Below are 20,929 nucleotides of genomic sequence, written 5' to 3' on the forward strand. Positions count from 1 at the left end.
ATTGGGAAAAACGTTTACAAACAAATCAAAGTTTATTCATTTTGTTTGGATAAAATGTTGATATATACAATTATTAACAACAATTCATATTGATTGATCAGCTTCGGATATAGGATTGATAGGAATAACATGCATCGATGCCATAAACGATTGAAGCCATCAGACCGAATATCTATCAATCAAAGAAATTGAATCAATTGATTGATTGAATAAGGATAGAATTTACAAACCGAACTAGTTAGTTTGCCTTTGAATCCTGGTTCAGGCGGAAATCCGTCATCAGCTTGATTCCTATTGACTAATGTTATCAACAAACAAATGGAAACGATCAGTTGAGAGATGAAGGCCAATAAATGATAGACAAATTCCTTGAACATAATAAGGGTAAAACAAATGATTCATTATTGACAATATCAACATACAAATACTGTTTTGGGAATTATGGTCGATGCAAATATTGACAAATAATATATGGCCAATATCAATGTGGTCATCATGAATAACATGAAATGGATCAACAGTGCAAAAGTTTCCAGATCACCACCAACAAATCCAGAATAAGTTCCCAGATATGGGTCGTAATTGCTGCGACATGAAAGCCATATGGTTAAAAATGATATCAAACAACATAGCTAGTGACAATCAACAAACCAATTAGTGAATTTGTAATCAATTTCAATAACACAAAACTTACACATTGAACCAATTTCAACAAACCGGGTATGGATCGGAGATAGTTTTTATTTACTACGATTTGTTGGGCAAAGTTTATCTTTACAAAAGGCATGATTGAAGTTTGAAGAAGATCAACGAGCAATCAAACAATTTGAAATTATCACCATGTTTTTAACAGAATTGAACATGAGTATTGGATTGATTGTTGATGAATAATGAATGATGAGCATTCATTCATTCCAATTGGGTATGAATGTTCCAAAAACCCAAACATTGTTGTTTGTTGAGTATGAAAACATTGGATATCAATAAACAGACAACAAATACACTCACAAATGCCAGACACAAACAAAGTGGAGCTCGTTCACCTTGCTTTCACCAATAAATAATTATCATTGTTATGATTCTGTGGTTGTGCGATAGTGAAGATAGTGAAGATGGCACCGCCCTTGAATTTTTTATTAAGTCATAGTATTGGCATGAGTAATAATGGGGATGGTGCCAGCAATTCAAAAGAAATCATAACAATCAATCGAGGAATGCTGAATGGAAAAAACTCATCACCAAAACAGAATCAAATCAACTCCTTTCAGAGCATCAATAAAGAAAATGCAAGTGTTTGATCAAATGATGTCATTCACTTGTTCATGTGATCATTTGATCAAACACTCCATTGGTTGGTTGATTGTGATTGATAAATCAATCCTCATAGAGAATGTTTTATCAGAAGCGACAAATCGCTTGCTTATTAGTTAGTGAGGATAATAATATCAAATTACATAGAGATATCAAGCACAGTGTAAACAAAATTAAAGAAAATTGCAATTGTAGACATGTTTATCGGAAAGTAACAAATGTCCCAAATGACTAACGCAGGGTTAAGAATTGTTGAGGAAAAAGATTCCATTATTAAATAGAAATTGTTCTCAATTCAATAATGGACAACAAAACGAATGAAAACATTTAAAAGCAACGATAGGATTTGAGGGAACCAAATCGTTGTTGGTTTTTTCGATTGTGTTTGGTTAATTTGCGAGTGAAAATGTCAATAGCATGCAATGTGGCAGTTTTGATCATACTGATGGTTCAAATTGAGACCATCCAAATGACAACCAATTCAACAGGAAAAGATGTGAGTATTGTTTGGTTGTATTATTGCAAGTATTGATAGGAATCTTGAACTTGTTAACCTTGTGAACAGCAAATCTGTGAAAGTTTACGAGATAATAATGGTAACAAATTGAATTTATTGACAGTTGGAAAAACACCAGAACGATTATTATTGATAACAAAGGATTTGTTTGTATATGATGTTGCAGCTGATTCAATGGATTCGGCCTTAGATAAATTATATCTTCGATCCAAGCCAATGCCACTCGAGAAGAAATATCCAACATTTTACAGCAATCCACAATTCAAACAAGCCAAAGATGTTATATTCAATGCATGGGTCATTTCGGATGTGGAAGGGGATTGGATTTGTATAACTGTCAGAGCTAGCACTGGCAGGAATGGAGTTAATTATAATATCAAACTTAATGAAGTAGCAGTAGGATGGAGATATTTTCGAAATCCAGAGGAAGTATTACTTTCAACACAGCAACCATGCAAATTTTATTCTGTAAGGCATAACGACGGTGGTCTTAACATTCAAATTTACGGATGTTCTGGCAATAGTATACGTAAAAAGAATGCTATAGGTCCATTACAACATGAATTTTTCAAAATCTGTTTCGATCAAAGCAAAACAAAAATTATGATCGATCGATCATGCGGATCAGGGACTCCGGTGCAATGGCCGGTGTTGAATGGATTTGTGAGTGGTGAAAAATTTTACTTATTCAGTGATAGATCTATCTATGTATTTCCGGAGAGTGCTTATAATCAACGCGGTCAGCCAGTCGAGTTTAAACAACGTAGTTATGATTCGTTTTTCAATTGTCCTGGCATTATTATTCCCTCAACTCTTTCCAAATCATGTAAGTTGTTTGGAGTTGTTTGTTTTGTTTTCAGATCAAATAATTTTCTTTTTGCTCAAGATTTCTACTGGATTATAGGTGCAATCATATTGTTATTATTGATATTGATGATAATACTGTGGTGCATATTGGTCGCTCAACGTCGTCGTCAACAAGCACAGCCATCCTATGCAAAGACCGGACGTTCTGGCATGAGGGGCGGATTGAATGTATCAAAAATGTCAGCAAATATCGCCACTGCAAGAAGTCGAAACAGTTTGACACAGGCTCCCAAATTGAATCGTTTCAGTTCAAAAAATATCAGTTGTAAAAATATCAGTCATGCAAGTCAAACAGCATTATCTGCTGGATCAGCCCACCTTACCGCGCGTACTGGTCTTAATCGAGTTAGTAACACTTTTCAGAATCGCTTGAAGCGTTTAACCACACGAATACAAAGCAGTCGTCATTGATCATTGATCATTGATCCAATTCCATTCAATAATGTTTATTATTAAAAACTAATTTATCCAACATCAACCATCTTGATTAGATTCCTTCATTGCACTTGATCTGATTGAAATGCAAATGCCAAACGAAAGAATACTGTTCAAAATTCGACATTGTTTGTTAGTGCAATTTATTCTTTCTTTTAATCATCCTGTCGTTTATTAACAATGCCAAAGAGTTTTCGAAAAGTTTTTTTTCTAAATTTTCCTTTTTGTGTTCAGCACGCGCGTTTCATCATCGACTCATTTTTTTCGAACAAAATTTTTGAAAAGTGCAAAATCATTCTCCAAAAAAGTGAACACTGCGCATATTGTTTACATTTCATCACTCGCTCTTTGTTTGTGGTTATCAACAATCAACGTGGAATTATCCGAATATTTTTTGGCTTTGGATCAAACAAATGGTTCTTTGTCGTATTCCAAGTGATATTGTCTGCTGATTGTTTTGTTGACTATGAAATATCATAACGTAGTAAACAAAGTGGATAACATATAAGCCCGGCAGTGCTCGCGCCTCGATTCAATGAATTCGAAATGCGTTTGGGGCAGAATATTGCCTACATGACCACTGCCGGGTGTTTGCTATGGAATTGATATATATCACTATCAACAATGAACAAATCAGCAGAAGAATATCGAAGGAAACGACTAAAGAATACCAATATGGAAACAATGGTGCACAAGTGGACAGAATAAAACAATTCTTCAACTGGAATCACGAACCTTTAACTGAGCAAAGCAGACGCAGATAAGTAATTGTTAATTGTTATTTCTCTTTTTCATGACTTTTCATAACTATGCATACGAAATCTCCGCATCTTATTAGGGGAGGGAAGGTTCGTGAGCTGCTTTCGCTCAGGGGGGTTAGGGGAGTTAGGTTAGGTTAGGGAGTTAGGTTAGGTTAGGGAGTTAGGTTAGGTTAGGGAGTTAGGTTAGGTTAGGGAGTTAGGTTAGGTTAGGGAGTTAGGTTAGGTTAGGGAGTTAGGTTAGGTTAGGGAGTTAGGTTAGGTTAGGGAGTTAGGTTAGGTTAGGGAGTTAGGTTAGGTTAGGGAGTTAGGTTAGGTTAGGGAGTTAGGTTAGGTTAGGTTTTTTTTTTTTTTTTTTTTTTTTTTTTTTTTTTTTTTTTTTTTTTTTTCAGCCTCATAAAGGGAGTGAAGACATGGCTCACATATGCAAGTCAAGTGGATGGATTGAATGTCAAGAAATGGGAAAGAATGAGTGTCGAACAATCAAATGTCAAGAGAAAGCAATAGCCAACAAATGCAAATGATATGTATGAAATGGGTGAAATGAGAAGCGAGGAAAAGGTAAGTAAAAAAGCAAAAATAGGAAAGATTTGGGAAAGGAAATTGGGAAGAAAGTTAGATTGATAGTCATGAAATGGGTAAGAATAGAGATTCAAAGATGGGAAAATGTACAAAGCGATTGATGAAATTGGTAATCATTAGACACTGTGTGTTTATGATGGTGAAGTTGGTGGTCTGATTTGGTTGGTTTTGAAAGTCTGATATGAAGATGAAATGAAGATCGAAAGTGGGAAATGAAAGACAAGAAATGGATGGATTGAATGTCATAATATGGGTGAAATGAGAGTCAATCAATATAGGTAGGATTGCAAGTCAAGAAATGGATGAATGGAGTGATTGTGTTTGTGTGTGTAAACACGGTTAACGCTCGTTGCTCATAACCAACGGTAGTACGAATGACAAAGATATTCAATAACAGGACATATCATGAAAGTGGATAACAGTGGCAAATAATGAAGAATACAGAACAGGAGACCAGTACCCAAGACTTGCTCTGGAATGGAAGAATTGATTGATTGTCATATCAATGGGGAATTGATAGTCAAGAAATGGTGGATAGAGTGTCATTGAAAAATGATTGTGAATAGAGCAAGTGCTTTTCGACTACTGGAAGCTGTTGATTGCATCATTATGAGAACACTATTAACCAGGATTCATGATAGTAGTTAGTGAAGTATCGACGTCAAAGACCACAGTGATAGATGAGATAGATAATTAACAACAACAAGTAAACACAAACAAACACAATCCAAAAAACACAAACAGTGTAAGGGATTCTATGATTATCTTGTCATTGGGCCCAACCGAGCTAAACGAAAGACAATCAAAGAATGATTGTGAATGGTGGTGATTGATTTGGAAGATTGTGTGTGTGTGTGTGTGTGTGTGTGTGTTTTTTTTTTTTTTTTTTTTTTTTTTAAAGGAGCGTAACTCCAAAATTTTATTTAATATTATAAAGAGAAAATATAGAAGAAATTATGAATTGAATGAGGTAGAAAATTGTTTACAAATGTGTGTTAGTGTTTATGTTGAATCTGATATGTTGTTTTGTGTGTTGTATTTTAAGTGTCTGTTGTGTAATCGTAATAGTGTGTGTATTTCATTGCAAAAGTCTGTAAAAGTGTTGTTTTTGATAAGCTTATTTACAATTGATGTTGTGTCCTGTGTTGCTATTGTGTATTTATGTCTTATGTCTGAGAAAAGTGGACAATCTTTGATTATGTGTAGGTATGTTTGTGGTGTATTACAAGTGGGACAATCAGGTGAGGAACCGATTTTCCAGATCCGGAAGAGGTATTCTCTTGTGGGACCGTGTCCGGTGAGTAGTGATGTTGTTGCTTGTGTTTGTGTGAATTTAAGATTGTTTTCGTGGATGTGTTTTACTAAAGGTTTTGTACATTGATCATATAAATGTTTCATGTGTGTATTAATCGTGTTCTGTGCTTGCTGTTGGATTAATTGTCTAAAAATATTGGTTCTTGATAGGTTTTGTATGTTATTGTATGTGTCTGTCTTCACTGTAATTACATCTTTGATTAGAGGTGTGTTTGTTAATAAGTGTATTGTGTTTATTGGTGTGGATTTATATGCATTTAGTGTGTTCCTGAGGAGTGCGTTATCAAATGTACTGAGTGTTCGAAATGTGTTTTGATTAATTCTGTTGCTCCATATTTCGGAAGCATATAGTAGGGAGGGGATTACGAGACATTTATATAATATGTGTCTGCGTGTTTGTGTGAGTCCGTATTTGTGTGAGATGTGAATTTTAAGAATATTGAAATATTTATACAGTTGTGAAATTTTGTTGTGTACATGCTTGTCGAATTTTAGATTAGATGTGAAAGTAACGCCAAGAATTTTGGATTGTGTGACGATGTTGATGTTGATCATGTGTTCGATGAAAGGAGGAGAACGGGCAATGGGGAGGACGTTGGATTTTTGATAATTGATTGGTATGCAGTTGTCATTAGACCAGTTGCTGACGGTGTTGGTGATTCCATTGATTTGTAGAGCCAGGTTGAGGACAGAACTACCGGATGCTATGATGGTTAGGTCATCTGCATAGGCTGTGCAGGTATACGTTTCTGAAAGTTTTTTGAGAAGACTGTTCATGATTATGTTCCAGAGGGTAGGAGAGAGGACTCCCCCTTGTGGGCAGCCACGTCCCAGTGGATTGTGAATGATGTTGTGATGATCGGTGATTATGTGGATGTTTCTGTTGTTAAGATAGTGCGAGACGATAGATTTTAGATAAAAGGGACAATTTAGATTATTCATTTCGTTGAGAATTTTGCAGTGTGGTGCATTATCAAAAGCTCCTTTGAAATCGATGGAGATGATTGCTTTGTGCTTATGGTTTAAATTGTCGATATCGGTGATAATTTTGTTGAGAGCGGAGATTGACGATTTGTTGTTTCTGAATCCGTGTTGAGAATGATGAATGAGGTTGTTGGACTCAAGATGACGAACTAGAAAGGTGTGTACGATTTTCTCATATAGTTTAGATAAGTGGGAGGTGAGGGAAATGGGTCTGTAGGAGGAGGGGGAGAAATGATCTGTTTTGTTGGGTTTTAAGATGATGCGTGTGTATGACGTGCGCCAGGTCGCTGGAAAATAACCGTACGAGAGACATTTTAACATTAACTGATGTAGTGCTGAGATCATTTGTGAAGGAAGGTGTTTGATCATGTTGTTGGTTATGTGATCAGGTCCTGGGGCTTTTTTTGGATTTAACTGATTTATGAGTAGTGTGAATTGGAGTGTGTGTGTGTGTGGAAGAGGTATTGGTAATGGATGGATGGATGATGGTAGAGTGTGGTAGATTGTGGATTGATATATTGTATGTATGATGATGATGATGATTGATAGAGGAGTAGCATTTGTTAGAGTAGCATTTGTGGTGACAATGGTTAGATAAATGGAATGGCAACAAATGGGATAACTAATGGAATGTCAACAAATGGAATGTCAACAAATGGAATGACAACAAATGGAATGACAACAAATGGAATGACAATTGGAATGGCAATTGGAATGGCAATTGGAATGACAACAAATGGAATGACAATTGGAATGGCAATTGGAATGGCAATTGGAATGGCAATTGGAACATTTGTTGATAATGGTTAGGGAAGCCATTTGTGGTTTGTAAATATTTGGAACAATTGTTGATAATGGTTAGGGAAGCCATTTGTGGTTTGTAAATATTTGGAACAATTGTTGATAATGGTTAGGTTAGTTTTGGGTTACCATTTGGGATACCATTTGGGTTACCATTTGGGTTACCATTTGGGATACCATTTGGGTTACCATTTGGGACATTTGTGGTAACCAATTGGAACATTTGTGTTTGTAGAAAAACTAAACAAAACCTATGTAAAAAATCAAGCAACACGAGGTTAATATTTTAGAAAATTCATATAGTTTATTAACTGTTAGCTACATGAGAACGAATGAATAGAAAAAATTAAAACAGTTTCGATTATAAATCGTTTCGAACAAACGGCTTCGAATTTCGAACTTCGGTTTCTTAACATTCCCGCCGCGATTCTAGACGGATAATTCCTTTAATAGGTCGGACCAATTCGGTTCCAGTTTCCGTATCCTTGATCTTGATGCTTTTGATCGTTCCATCATCATTCTTTGTAATCAATAATACGCGATAAATTGGCCAGTTGAATCGTTTTTTTTCAAAATTTGTCGGGATCAGAACAAAATCATTAATTTCCAATTTATCCATTTTTGGTGGGTTGTTTTGATTCAATGATGATAAATACTGTTGCCGCCATAACTTTTCGAATTTGTTACGAATGTTATTCAGATGTTTTAGCCATCTAAAAGCTGAACCAATTTCTGTTTTATCTGAATCATTCAATAATTTCAGAGGTTCTTGCGGTCTTCCATACGCCAATTCAAAGGCTGATAACCAACGTTCGTCATTCTGGATGATTGGCCGATTGTTGATTTCTGATTCAACTTGAAGGAACATATAACGGGCATTTTCAATAGATCGAAATTCGTTGTCAAAAACCCGTAAACACCTTTTGACTACAGCTATCAATCGTTCAGCAGTTCCATTGAACCAAGGAGCATGAGGTGGTGAAAAAATCCAATCAATACAACGGTCATCGGATTGTTTCAAATCTTGAACAAAGTTAAACAATTTTTTAATTTCTTTGCTGGCACGAATAAAATTTTTTCCATTATCGCTATGGTTAGGTTAGGTGTACCACACAAAAGAAAGATACGATTCAACGATTCCAACGTAGATAAAGATTGAACTACTTCCAATTTGACAACACGAGAAAGGTTTTTTTTTTTTTTTTTTTTTTTTTTTTTTTTCAGCCTCATAAAGGGAGTGAAGACATGGCTCACATATGCAAGTCAAGTGGATGGATTGAATGTCAAGAAATGGGAAAGAATGAGTGTCGAACAATCAAATGTCAAGAGAAGGCAATAGCCAACAAATGCAAATGATATGTATGAAATGGGTGAAATGAGAAGCGAGGAAAAGGTAAGTAAAAAAGCAAAAATAGGAAAGATTTGGGAAAGGAAATTGGGAAGAAAGTTAGATTGATAGTCATGAAATGGGTAAGAATAGAGATTCAAAGATGGGAAAATGTACAAAGCGATTGATGAAATTGGTAATCATTAGACACTGTGTGTTTATGATGGTGAAGTTGGTGGTCTGATTTGGTTGGTTTTGAATGTCTGATATGAAGATGAAATGAAGATCGAAAGTGGGAAATGAAAGACAAGAAATGGATGGATTGAATGTCATAATATGGGTGAAATGAGAGTCAATCAATATAGATTGGATTGCAAGTCAAGAAATGGATGAATGGAGTGATTGTGTTTGTGTGTGTAAACACGGTTAACGCTCGTTGCTCATAACCAACGGTAGTACGAATGACAAAGATATTCAATAACAGGACATATCATGAAAGTGGATAACAGTGGCAAATAATGAAGAATACAGAACAGGAGACCAGTACCCAAGACTTGCTCTGGAATGGAAGAATTGATTGATTGTCATATCAATGGGGAATTGATAGTCAAGAAATGGTGGATAGAGTGTCATTGAAAAATGATTGTGAATAGAGCAAGTGCTTTTCGACTACTGGAAGCTGTTGATTGCATCATTATGAGAACACTATTAACCAGGATTCATGATAGTAGTTAGTGAAGTATCGACGTCAAAGACCACAGTGATAGATGAGATAGATAATTAACAACAACAAGTAAACACAAACAAACACAATCCAAAAAAACACAAACAGTGTAAGGGATTCTATGATTATCTTGTCATTGGGCCCAACCGAGCTAAACGAAAGACAATCAAAGAATGATTGTGAATGGTGGTGATTGATTTGGAAGATTGTGTGTGTGTGTGTGTGTGTGTGTGTGTGTGGAAGAGGTATTGGTAATGGATGGATGGATGATGGTAGAGTGTGGTAGATTGTGGATTGATATATTGTATGTATGATGATGATGATGATTGATAGAGGAGTAGCATTTGTTAGAGTAGCATTTGTGGTGACAATGGTTAGATAAATGGAATGGCAACAAATGGGATAACTAATGGAATGTCAACAAATGGAATGGCAACAAATGGGATAACTAATGGAATAACAACAAATGGAATAACAACAAATGGAACAATTCTTGGTTCATACGGGTTAGGTTAGTTTTGGGTTAACAATTGGGGTAACCAATAGACACTTGTTAGGTTAGTTTTGGGACATTTGTGGACACTTGTTAGGGTAGTAATAAACACTTGTTAGGTTAGTTTTGGGTTAACAATTGGGGTAACCAATAGACACTTGTTAGGGTAGACATTTGTGGTAACCAATTGTGGTTTGTTGATTGTGGATACGTGTTAGGGTAGCCAATTGTGGTTTGTTACAATAGATGGCACTGATTGTCAGTGAGAGAATTTTCAAAAAAATTTAGAAATTGAGGCCTGCCTATGCCTATGTAACCTGAGCCTGCCGCGTTTTTTGGAATTAGTATTAGAATGTGTTGTAGGGTATTTGGATGGAATTTTTGGTTTGGTTTAAGGTAAGTGAGTATGGAATTAGTTGTTGGTTTGGTTTTTTGGTTGATTTTTGGAATTTGTTTTTTGAGGTGTTTGGTTTGTGAATGGGAAAAATAGTGTGTGATGGATTTGCAATGGGATTTTTGAAAATGATATTTGCAATGGGAAAATCAATGGAGATTTTTCTATGGGATTTTTGTCTATGGTATTTTTCTATGGGATTTTTCTATGGAGATTTTTGAAAATCAATGGGTTTTTTCAATGGGATTTTTGAAAATGAATGGAGATTTTTGAAATCAATGGAGATTTTTGAAAATGATATTTGCAATGGGATTTTGAAAATCAATGGAGAGTTTTTTCAATGTGTGTGTTTTGCTGAAAAATTGTCAATGGAGATTTTCAATGTGGATTTTTGGTGGAGATGGTTTTGATGATGATGATGATGAATGTGGATTGTTGATTGGAGGAATGAATGATGGTGGATAGGAATTTGGATTGGATTGTTGATTGGTGATTGGAGAATTGGATAGGATTGTTGATTGGTGATTGGATTGGAAGAATGAATATGATCGGAATGGATTGGTGATTGGATGAACAACAATGATTGGTGGTGGATGATGGGATTGGGTGAATGATTTTTGGATGATGGTGGATGATGGGGTTGGATGGTGGATAGGAATTTGGATTGGTGATTGGTGATTGGATGGAGATGAATGATGGTGGATAGGAATGAATGATTGGATGATGATTTTTTATGGTGGTGATAGGATGATGATCAACTTTTAGCAACAATAACAACTATGATTGGTGGTGAATGATAAGAATTGGTTGATGGTGGATGATTGGAAGAATTGGTTGATGGTGGATGATTGGAAGAATTGGTTGATGGTGGATGATTGGAAGAATTGGTTGATGGTGGATTCATTCAATTTGTGATTGTTGAAGAATGTGTTTAGCAATGGCATTTTGAATGGAATGTGTGTGTTTTGCAATGTGTTTTCAATGGGAAAAATTTTTCAATGGCATTTTCAATGGAATGTGTGTGTTTTGCAATGGGAATGTGTGTGTTTTGCAATGGGAATGGAATTGTCAATGATGGATTCTCATTCAATGTGTTTTGAATGATTGTGAATGGATGGATGGATGGTGATGAATATATGATGATGAATATATGGTGATGGATATACATACATACAGACACAGACACACAATAAGAAATATAATGTTGATTTCTATCGAACAAGTGATTGAGACAGCATTTAAAGCAAAACTGAGTTTAGTTCAGGTAGGTGGAAAACTGTTGGGTTTTCCGGGTAGGAAAACCCAACAGCATCGAGCAATTAGGTTCCCCGAAGGGGAACCTAATTGGTAATAATCTGGATGAGTGAGTGATGATAGGATGATGGATTTGGAACAAGCAAGCAAACTTGTCATTATTGTGGTTTGTAAATATTTGGATGGATTCAATCAATACACACACAAGATACATGCAAACAAACACTTAATATACAACACACAGAGGATACATGATACACCAAATATTGATTGATCACAATTTTTGAACAAACTTGTTGAATTGGTGATTGAATGAATGGAATGGATAAACTAGACTAGATGATCGAATGGTGATCGAATGAATAGGAATGGCAAATGGATGGATGGTGAATGGATGAGAATGAATTGGTGATTGAATGAATGGATGGTGAATGGATGGTGAATGGCATGGCATGGCATGGTATGATATGATATGGTATGGCAAATGAATAGGCATGGCATGGTATGGAATGAATGAATGAATGGAAGATGGGACAATTTGGAATAATTATTGATGATGATGAGTAGTGTATGTATGTATGATCAATGGCAATTGGAATGGCAAATGGATTTTTCAATGAAAATAGGGTTGAAATTTAGTTGATGATAATGGAAATCTCAATGGGAATGGATCAATGGAGAATATCATTCAATGAGATTGGATCAATGGAAGATTTTTGGTTGAGATTCATTCTCAATGGGATGGATTGTGTGTGTGTGTGTGTTTTGTCAATGGGAATGGATCAATGGTAGATTCATTCAATTTGTGATTTTTTTATGAGATGGTTCATTCAATGGGAGATTTGAATATAAATGGTTTAGGTAAAGATATGCAGTTGATGATGAATGGATGATGAATGGATGGTGAATGGATGGTGAATGGATGATGAATGGATGATGAATGGATGATGAATGGATGGTGAATGGCATGGAATGGTATGTTATGATATGGATATTGGATATTTAAGAAGGTAGATTATTTGTAGAATGAATTGGATGATGAATAGGAATGAATGAATGAATGAATAAGAATGGCAAATGGATGGATGGTGAATGATGGGACAATTTGGAACAAAACAACCGAGAACTTGTCATTATTGTGATATGCTTTTTGATCATTGAATGGATTCATACAATGGATGATGATATATTGATGTTAGGATCAATATTCAATGATCATTAGTTGGATGAATGAATGAAAAAATGATCTATTAAATAGATTTGATTTGTAAAACTAGAGAAAAATATTGATGTTGAGGTCGTTCGAAAAGTTCGTTCTTGTTTAGGGGTGCCTATTTTTCATAGGCTGCCAGCAAATAGCGAAGCATGGCAAAAGATAGATGAAGTGGAAAGAACTTTCCGGACAGTAGTTTTTGGTTGATTTTGATTGGAATGGATTCGAATTTTTAAGAAATTTTGGTACCATGAGAAACTAGATGAAATGGGCTATTTGATGGTGGTGGTGTTGTTGATGATTTTTGATGGTGTGGATGAATAGGAATGGATTAAGAATAGGATATTCATTCAATGAGTGTGTTAGTTCAATGGTAAAAATTTTTGAATGTGTGTGTATTTCAATGGGAAAAATCGAATGGCATTTTTGGTTGAGATTCATTCAATGGGAAAAATCGAATGGCATTTTTCAATGGCATTTTTGGTTGAGAATCATTCAATGGGAAAAATCGAATGGCATTTTTCAATGGCATATTTGGTTGAGATTCATTCAATGTGTGTGTTTTCAATGGGAAATTTTCGATGGTAGATTTTTGATGGTAGATTCATTCAATGTGTTTGTTTTGTCAATGGGAAATTTTCGATGGCAAAAATTGTCAATGGTAGATATTCAATGGCAAAAATTGTAAATGGCAATTTTCAATGGTAGATTCATTCAATGTGTGTGTGTGTTTTGGTTGATGATGATTATGGTGAATCAATATATGGATGGATATATGGTTGGATGAATGGAAAACTTGGAACAAACAAATAAACAAACAAATAAACAAACTTGTCATCTTTATAAATGCTATACTATGGAAATATTCCGAATATTTGGATATTCAAACAATACTATATTGGAAGTTATTATTACAAGATACTGAGGATGCATATGAATTAGGAATGGCAATAGGAATGGCAAATGGAAGGATTGGATAGGAATGGCATGGTATGGTATGATGGACAACGATATTGAATGAATTTGGAATTGGTTGAATGAATGAATGTGGATAGGCAAATGGCAAATGGATGGATGGATGGTGAATGATGGGACAATTTGGAACAATACAACCGAGAACTTGTCATTATTGTGATATGCTATGTGTTTGTGTATAACAAGAATAATATTGAATTTTGATCATTGAATGGATATGAACAAGATGATATATTGATAGGTTATTATCAATATTCAATGATCATTATTAGGAAGAACAATTGGAAATGAATGAAGAAAAGATTTCAATGATTTGATTTGAAAAACTAGAGAAAAATATTTTTGTTGAGGTCGTTCGAAAAGTTCGTTCTTGTTTAGGGGTGCCTATTTTTCATAGGCTGCCAGCAAATAGCGAAGCATGGCAAAAGATAGATGAAGTGGAAAGAACTTTCCGGACACTTGTTTTTGGTTGATTTGGATTGGAATGGATTGGAATTTTTAAGAAATTTTGGTACCATGAGAAACTAGATGAAATGGGCTATCGAATGGATATAATTTCTAAGGTGATGAATGGTGTGGATTGGATATGAATTGGTGGATTGGATATTCATTCAATGATTTGTCAATGGGAAAATCAATGGTAAAAATTTTTGAATGTGTGTGTGTTTTTCAATGGAGAATCATTCAATGGAGATTTTCAATGGGAAAAATTTTTGAATGTGTGTGTTTTTCAATGGCATTTTTGGTTGATATTTTTGGTTGAGATTCATTCAATGTGTGTGTTTTCAATGGAGAATCATTCAATGGGAAAATCAATGGAGAATCATTCAATGGGGATTTTCAATGGTAAATTGGCAATGTGTGTGTTTTGAATGGTAAAAATTGAATGTGTGTGTTTTGAATGGGAAAATCAATGGAGATTTGCAATGGAAATATTCAGTTGATGATGAATGTATGATGATTCCAATGATGATGATGATCAGTCAATTAGTGGTATGGAATAGGATTTGATTGTTGATTGTTGAATGGTGATTGGATTGGTGATTGGATGATATGGTGATTGGATTGGATTGTTGATTGGATGATATGGTGATTGGATTGGATTGTTGATTGGATGATATGGTTAGTATGGCTTGATACTTACAAGTAGTTGGATGGATGATTTGAAATTGGATTGGATGGTTGATAATGGATACGGGTTAGGGAAGCCATTTGTGGTTATTTGTTGACACTTGTTGATAATGGTTAGGGAAGCCATTAGTGGTTTGTTGATTGGAACATTTGTGGTTTGTTGATTGGAACATTTGTGGATTGTTGATAGACACTGGTTAGGGAAGCCAATTGTGGTTATTTGTGGATTGTTGATACTTGTTAGATTAGCATTTGTGGATTGTTATGATCATTGGATCTTTTTGAATGAGTGTGTGTATATTGGATTGGTGATTGGTGATTGGATTTGATGGAGAAGAAAATCAAAAAAAAAAACACGGGTTATAATTTATCTTTGTTATCCTGAATTTAATTCAATAATAATTCATATGACAATAATTTGGTAGATGAAAAACATTTGATACATTTGATAAATATACATTGGATACAAATATACAATTGAAAAAAAAAGAAAATAACAAAATAATTCATTTGGTTTTGATTTGATGATGATGATGATGTGGTTATTGCTTATGATCATGATTATGATATGTTATGGCTTATGATGATGATGATGATGACTATCCAATTGAACAATGATGAATGCATATACGATATCCAATGGCATGATTATATTATTATATGGAATGGAATGGAATGGAATGAACCAACGATATATTATGATCCAGTGAGTGAAAACCAATGGTATGTTATTATATATGGAATGGAATGTAATGGAATACAATACAACGATAATATATTGAATGATCCAACGATACTATTTAACGAAACAATCCTATGATAATATATTGAATGAACCAACGATTATATTTAACGAAACAATCCAATGATAATATATTGAATGAACCAACGATACGATCTGATCTAAAGTATGACTTGGATAGATATTAAAATGTATGAATGTAGTTATGAAATGATAATACCTTTATTGTGGTTGATGGAATGGAATGGAATGGAATGGAATGGAATGGTGCTGTTTTGGTAAGGCAATGAAAAAATTTGGATGGATGGATGTTGGTTGGTTGTTGATACTGGTTAGGTTAGTTTTGGGTTTTTTTTTTTTTTGGGTAACCATTTGGGACATTTGTGGTAACCAATTGGAACATTTGTGGTTTGTAAATATTTGGAACAATTGTGTTAGGGAAGCCATTTGTGGTTTGTTGATTGGAATGACAATGGTTATGGTAGCATTTGTTGATTGATACTTGTTAGAGAATCATTTGTCAATTGGAATAACATTTGTGGTTTGTAAATATTTGGAACATTTGTGTTAGGGAAGCCATTTGTGGTTATGATTATTGAGACATTTGTTGATAATGGTTAGGGAAGCCATTTGTGGTTATTTGTGGATAATGGTTAGGGAAGCCATTTGTGGTTTGTTGATTGTGGATACGTGTTAGGGAAGCCATTTGTGGTTTGTTGATTGTGGTTATTTGTGGATAATGGTTAGGGTAGCCATTTGTGGTTTGTTATGATCATTGGATCTTTTTGAATGAGTGTGTGTATATTGGATTGTTGATATGAATAGGAATAGGAATGGTTGAGAAAAATTGGAAAAATTGGAAAAATTGGAAGAAAATCAAACAAACACAGGTTATAATTTATCTTTGTTATCCTGAATTTAATTCAATAATAATTCATATGACAATAATTCATTTGACAATAATTTGATTGATGAAAAACATTTGATACAAATATACTACAATTGAAAAACAAGAAAATAACAAAATAATTCATTTGGTTTTGATTTGATGATGATGATGATGTCCTCCAACCTCCATTTGTTTGTTATGAAAAATTGGCCAAATATCAGTGAATGAATGATTTGATTTGGCCAATAACAATGATGTCCTCCAACCAACCATTTGTTTGATATGAAATGATATGATATAATAATACTTTTTTATGTCATTGTGGATAAGATTCAAGATGTAGTGATTATGGCTTATGATTATGATGATGATGATGATGATGACTATCCAGTGAAATGATCAAGGAATGGAATGGAATGGAATGGCATGATATGATATGATATGATATGGAATGGAATGGAATGGCAATACGATATGATGACTATCCAGTGAATACCAATGGCATGTTATTATGATGATATGATCCAGTGAATTCCAATGGCAGGTTATTATATATGGAATGGAATGGAATGATCCAACGATATGATACGATACGATACGATATGATGATTATCCAATGAAAACCAATGGCATTATACGATATGATGACTATCCAATGAAAACCAATGGCATTATACGATTTGATCTATAGTATGACTTGGATAGAAACTATTATTAAAATGTATGTATGTAGATATTTACCTTTATTGGTGGTGGTTATTGATGATTTGTTGTTGCTGTTTTCTGGTAAGGGAATGAACAAAAATGATAATAATAATAATGATTTTTTTTATTAATGTTTTTTTTTTCAGCCTCATAAAGGGAGTGAAGACATGGCTCACATATGCAAGTCAAGTGGATGGATTGAATGTCAAGAAATGGGAAAGAATGAGTGTCGAACAATCAAATGTCAAGAGAAGGCAATAGCCAACAAATGCAAATGATATGTATGAAATGGGTGAAATGAGAAGCGAGGAAAAGGTAAGTAAAAAGCAAAAATAGGAAAGATTTGGGAAAGGAAATTGGGAAGAAAGTTAGATTGATAGTCATGAAATGGGTAAGAATAGAGATTCAAAGATGGGAAAATGTACAAAGCGATTGATGAAATTGGTAATCATTAGACACTGTGTGTTTATGATGGTGAAGTAGAGAGGCAAGAAATGCATGAATTGAATGTCTGATATGAAGATGAAATGAAGATCGAAAGTGGGAAATGAAAGACAAGAAATGGATGGATTGAATGTCATAATATGGGTGAAATGAGAGTCAATCAATATAGATTGGATTGCAAGTCAAGAAATGGATGAATGGAGTGATTGTGTTTGTGTAAACACGGTTAACGCTCGTTGCTCAGAATCAACGGTAGTACGAATGACAAAGATATTCAATAACAGGACATATCATGAAAGTGGATAACAGTGGCAAATAATGAAGAATACAGAACAGGAGACCAGTACCCAAGACTTGCTCTGGAATGGAAGAATTGATTGATTGTCATATCAATGGGGAATTGATAGTCAAGAAATGGTGGATAGAGTGTCATTGAAAAATGATTGTGAATAGAGCAAGTGCTTTTCGACTACTGGAAGCTGTTGATTGCATCATTATGAGAACACTATTAACCAGGATTCATGATAGTAGTTAGTGAAGTATCGACGTCAAAGACCACAGTGATAGATGAGATAGATAATTAACAACAACAAGTAAACACAAACAAACACAATCCAAAAACACAAACAGTGTAAGGGATTCTATGATTATCTTGTCATTGGGCCCAACCGAGCTAAACGAAAGACAATCAAAGAATGATTGTGAATGGTGGTGATTGATTTGGAAGATTGTGTGTGTGTGTGTGTGTGTAGTGTGTGTGTGGAGATGGATGGATTGGTGGATGGATGGATGGATGGATGGTAGAGTGTGGTAGATTGTGGATTGATATATTGTATGTATGATGATGATGATGATTGATAGAGGAGTAGCATTTGTTAGAGTAGCATTTGTGGTGACAATGGTTAGATAAATGGAATGGCAACAAATGGGATAACTAATGGAATGTCAACAAATGGAATGACAATTGGAATATCAACAACAAATGGAATAACAAATGGAACAATTCTTGGTTCATACGGGTTAGGTTAGTTTTGGGTTAACAATTGGGGTAACCAATAGACACTTGTTAGGTTAGTTTTGGGACATTTGTGGACACTTGTTAGGGTAGTAATAAACACTTGTTAGGTTAGTTTTGGGTTAACAATTGGGGTAACCAATAGACACTTGTTAGGGTAGACATTTGTGGTAACCAATTGTGGTTTGTTGATTGTGGATACGTGTTAGGGTAGCCAATTGTGGTTTGTTACAATAGATGGCACTGATTGTCAGTGAGAGAATTTTCAAAAAATTTAGAAATTGAGGCCTGCCTATGCCTATGTAACCTGAGCCTGCCGCGTTTTTTGGAATTAGTATTAGAATGTGTTGTAGGGTATTTGGATGGAATTTTTGGTTTGGTTTAAGGTAAGTGAGTATGGAATTAGTTGTTGGTTTGGTTTTTGGTTGATTTTTGGAATTTGTTTTTGAGGTGTTTGGTTTGTGAATGGGAAAAATAGTGTGTGATGGATTTGCAATGGGATTTTTGAAAATGATATTTGCAATGGGAAAATCAATGGAGATTTTTCTATGGGATTTTTGTCTATGGTATTTTTCTATGGGATTTTTCTATGGAGATTTTTGAAAATCAATGGGTTTTTTCAATGGGATTTTTGAAAATGAATGGAGATTTTTGAAATCAATGGAGATTTTTGAAAATGATATTTGCAATGGGATTTTGAAAATCAATGGAGAGTTTTTTCAATGTGTGTGTTTTGCTGAAAAATTGTCAATGGAGATTTTCAATGTGGATTTTTGGTGGAGATGGTTTTGATGATGATGAGGTATGAATGTGGATTGTTGATTGGAGGAATGAATGATGGTGGATAGGAATTTGGATTGGATTGTTGATTGGTGATTGGAGAATTGGATAGGATTGTTGATTGGTGATTGGATTGGAAGAATGAATATGATCGGAATGGATTGGTGATTGGATGAACAACAATGATTGGTGGTGGATGATGGGATTGGGTGAATGATTTTTGGATGATGGTGGATGATGGGGTTGGATGGTGGATAGGAATTTGGATTGGTGATTGGTGATTGGATGGAGATGAATGATGGTGGATAGGAATGAATGATTGGATGATGATTTTTTATGGTGGTGATAGGATGATGATCAACTTTTAGCAACAATAACAACTATGATTGGTGGTGAATGATAAGAATTGGTTGATGGTGGATGATTGGAAGAATTGGTTAGGTTTTGGATGATTGGAAGAATTGGTTGATGGTGGATGATTGGAAGAATTGGTTGATGGTGGATTCATTCAATTTGTGATTGTTGAAGAATGTGTTTAGCAATGGCATTTTGAATGGAATGTGTGTGTTTTGCAATGTGTTTTCAATGGGAAAAATTTTTCAATGGCATTTTCAATGGAATGTGTGTGTTTTGCAATGGGAATGTGTGTGTTTTGCAATGGGAATGGAATTGTCAATGATGGATTCTCATTCAATGTGTTTTGAATGATTGTGAATGGATGGATGGATGGTGATGAATATATGATGATGAATATATGGTGATGGATATACATACATACAGACACAGACACACAATAAGAAATATAATGTTGATTTCTATCGAACAAGTGATTGAGACAGCATTTAAAGCAAAACTGAGTTTAGTTCAGGTAGGTGGAAAACTGTTGGGTTTTCCGGGTAGGAAAACCCAACAGTTTTAGGTTAGGTTAGGTTAGGTTAGGTTAGGTTAGGTTAGGTTAGGTTAGGTTAGGTTAGGTTAGGTTAGGTTAGGTTAGGTTAGGTTAGGTTAGGTTAGGTTAGGTTAGGTTAGGTTAGGTTAGGTTAGGTTAGGTTAGGTTAGGTTAGGTTAGGTTAGGTTAGGTTAGGTTAGGTTAGGTTAGGTTAGGTTAGGTTAGGTTAGGTTAGGTTAGGTTAGGTTAGGTTAGGTTAGGTTAGGTTAGGTTAGGTTAGGTTAGGTTAGGTTAGGTTAGGTTAGGTTAGGTTAGGTTAGGTTAGGTTAGGTTAGGTTAGGTTAGGTTAGGTTAGGTTAGGTTAGGTTAGGTTAGGTTAGGTTAG

General features: G+C 34.7%; 2 protein-coding genes and 1 long non-coding RNA gene across 4 annotated transcripts; 1 reads left to right on the forward strand and 2 right to left on the reverse strand.

The window, feature by feature from the left end:
- Positions 1–13: 13 nt before the first annotated feature.
- LOC113795795 (uncharacterized) lies at positions 14–1,347 on the reverse strand. Its single transcript, XM_027346018.2, has 4 exons — positions 695–1,347; positions 423–632; positions 231–368; positions 14–172 (listed from the first exon to the last, which is right to left on the reverse strand). Exons 1-4 carry the CDS (start codon positions 785–787, stop codon positions 98–100), a joined length of 516 nt encoding a protein of 171 aa, XP_027201819.2. The 5' UTR covers positions 788–1,347; the 3' UTR covers positions 14–97.
- Positions 1,348–1,551: 204 nt separating this feature from the next.
- LOC113795782 (uncharacterized) lies at positions 1,552–3,173 on the forward strand. Its single transcript, XM_027346003.2, has 3 exons — positions 1,552–1,807; positions 1,877–2,654; positions 2,715–3,173. The coding sequence occupies exons 1-3, from the start codon at positions 1,718–1,720 to the stop codon at positions 3,104–3,106; spliced, it is 1,260 nt and encodes a 419-aa protein (XP_027201804.2). The 5' UTR covers positions 1,552–1,717; the 3' UTR covers positions 3,107–3,173.
- A 12,443-nt stretch (positions 3,174–15,616) lies between these two features.
- On the reverse strand, positions 15,617–18,556 carry LOC113792505 (uncharacterized). Of its 2 annotated transcripts, none has more exons than XR_012847174.1 (3): positions 17,453–18,556; positions 16,043–17,407; positions 15,617–15,983 (listed from the first exon to the last, which is right to left on the reverse strand). It is a non-coding gene; the product is annotated as an uncharacterized LOC113792505 (long non-coding RNA). The 2 variants fall into 2 exon arrangements; XR_012847173.1 differs by having other exon boundaries at positions 15,617–15,994.
- Between the last annotated feature and the right edge of the window lie 2,373 nt (positions 18,557–20,929).

The sequence above is a fragment of the Dermatophagoides pteronyssinus genome, unplaced genomic scaffold, assembly GCF_027571235.1.
Source record: "Dermatophagoides pteronyssinus isolate colony J.1.1.1.1 unplaced genomic scaffold, Derpt_VIB-CSIC_2022.12 sq0001, whole genome shotgun sequence".
Taxonomy (NCBI): domain Eukaryota; kingdom Metazoa; phylum Arthropoda; class Arachnida; order Sarcoptiformes; family Pyroglyphidae; genus Dermatophagoides; species Dermatophagoides pteronyssinus.

Excerpts from the sequence above, each read along its gene's own strand:
- LOC113795795 (XM_027346018.2), bottom strand. The coding sequence starts at position 787 with ATGCCTTTTGTAAAGATAAACTTTGCCCAACAAATCGTAGTAAATAAA. Across the intron at positions 633-694 it reads TGTTGAAATTGGTTCAATGT|CTATGTTGTTTGATATCATT; the intron begins GTAAGTTTTGTG and ends GATTGTCACTAG. Across the intron at positions 173-230 it reads AAGGCAAACTAACTAGTTCG|ATATTCGGTCTGATGGCTTC; the intron begins GTTTGTAAATTC and ends TTTGATTGATAG.
- LOC113795782 (XM_027346003.2), top strand. The coding sequence starts at position 1,718 with ATGTCAATAGCATGCAATGTGGCAGTTTTGATCATACTGATGGTTCAA. Across the intron at positions 1,808-1,876 it reads CCAATTCAACAGGAAAAGAT|CAAATCTGTGAAAGTTTACG; the intron begins GTGAGTATTGTT and ends CCTTGTGAACAG. Across the intron at positions 2,655-2,714 it reads CTCAACTCTTTCCAAATCAT|ATTTCTACTGGATTATAGGT; the intron begins GTAAGTTGTTTG and ends TTTTTGCTCAAG.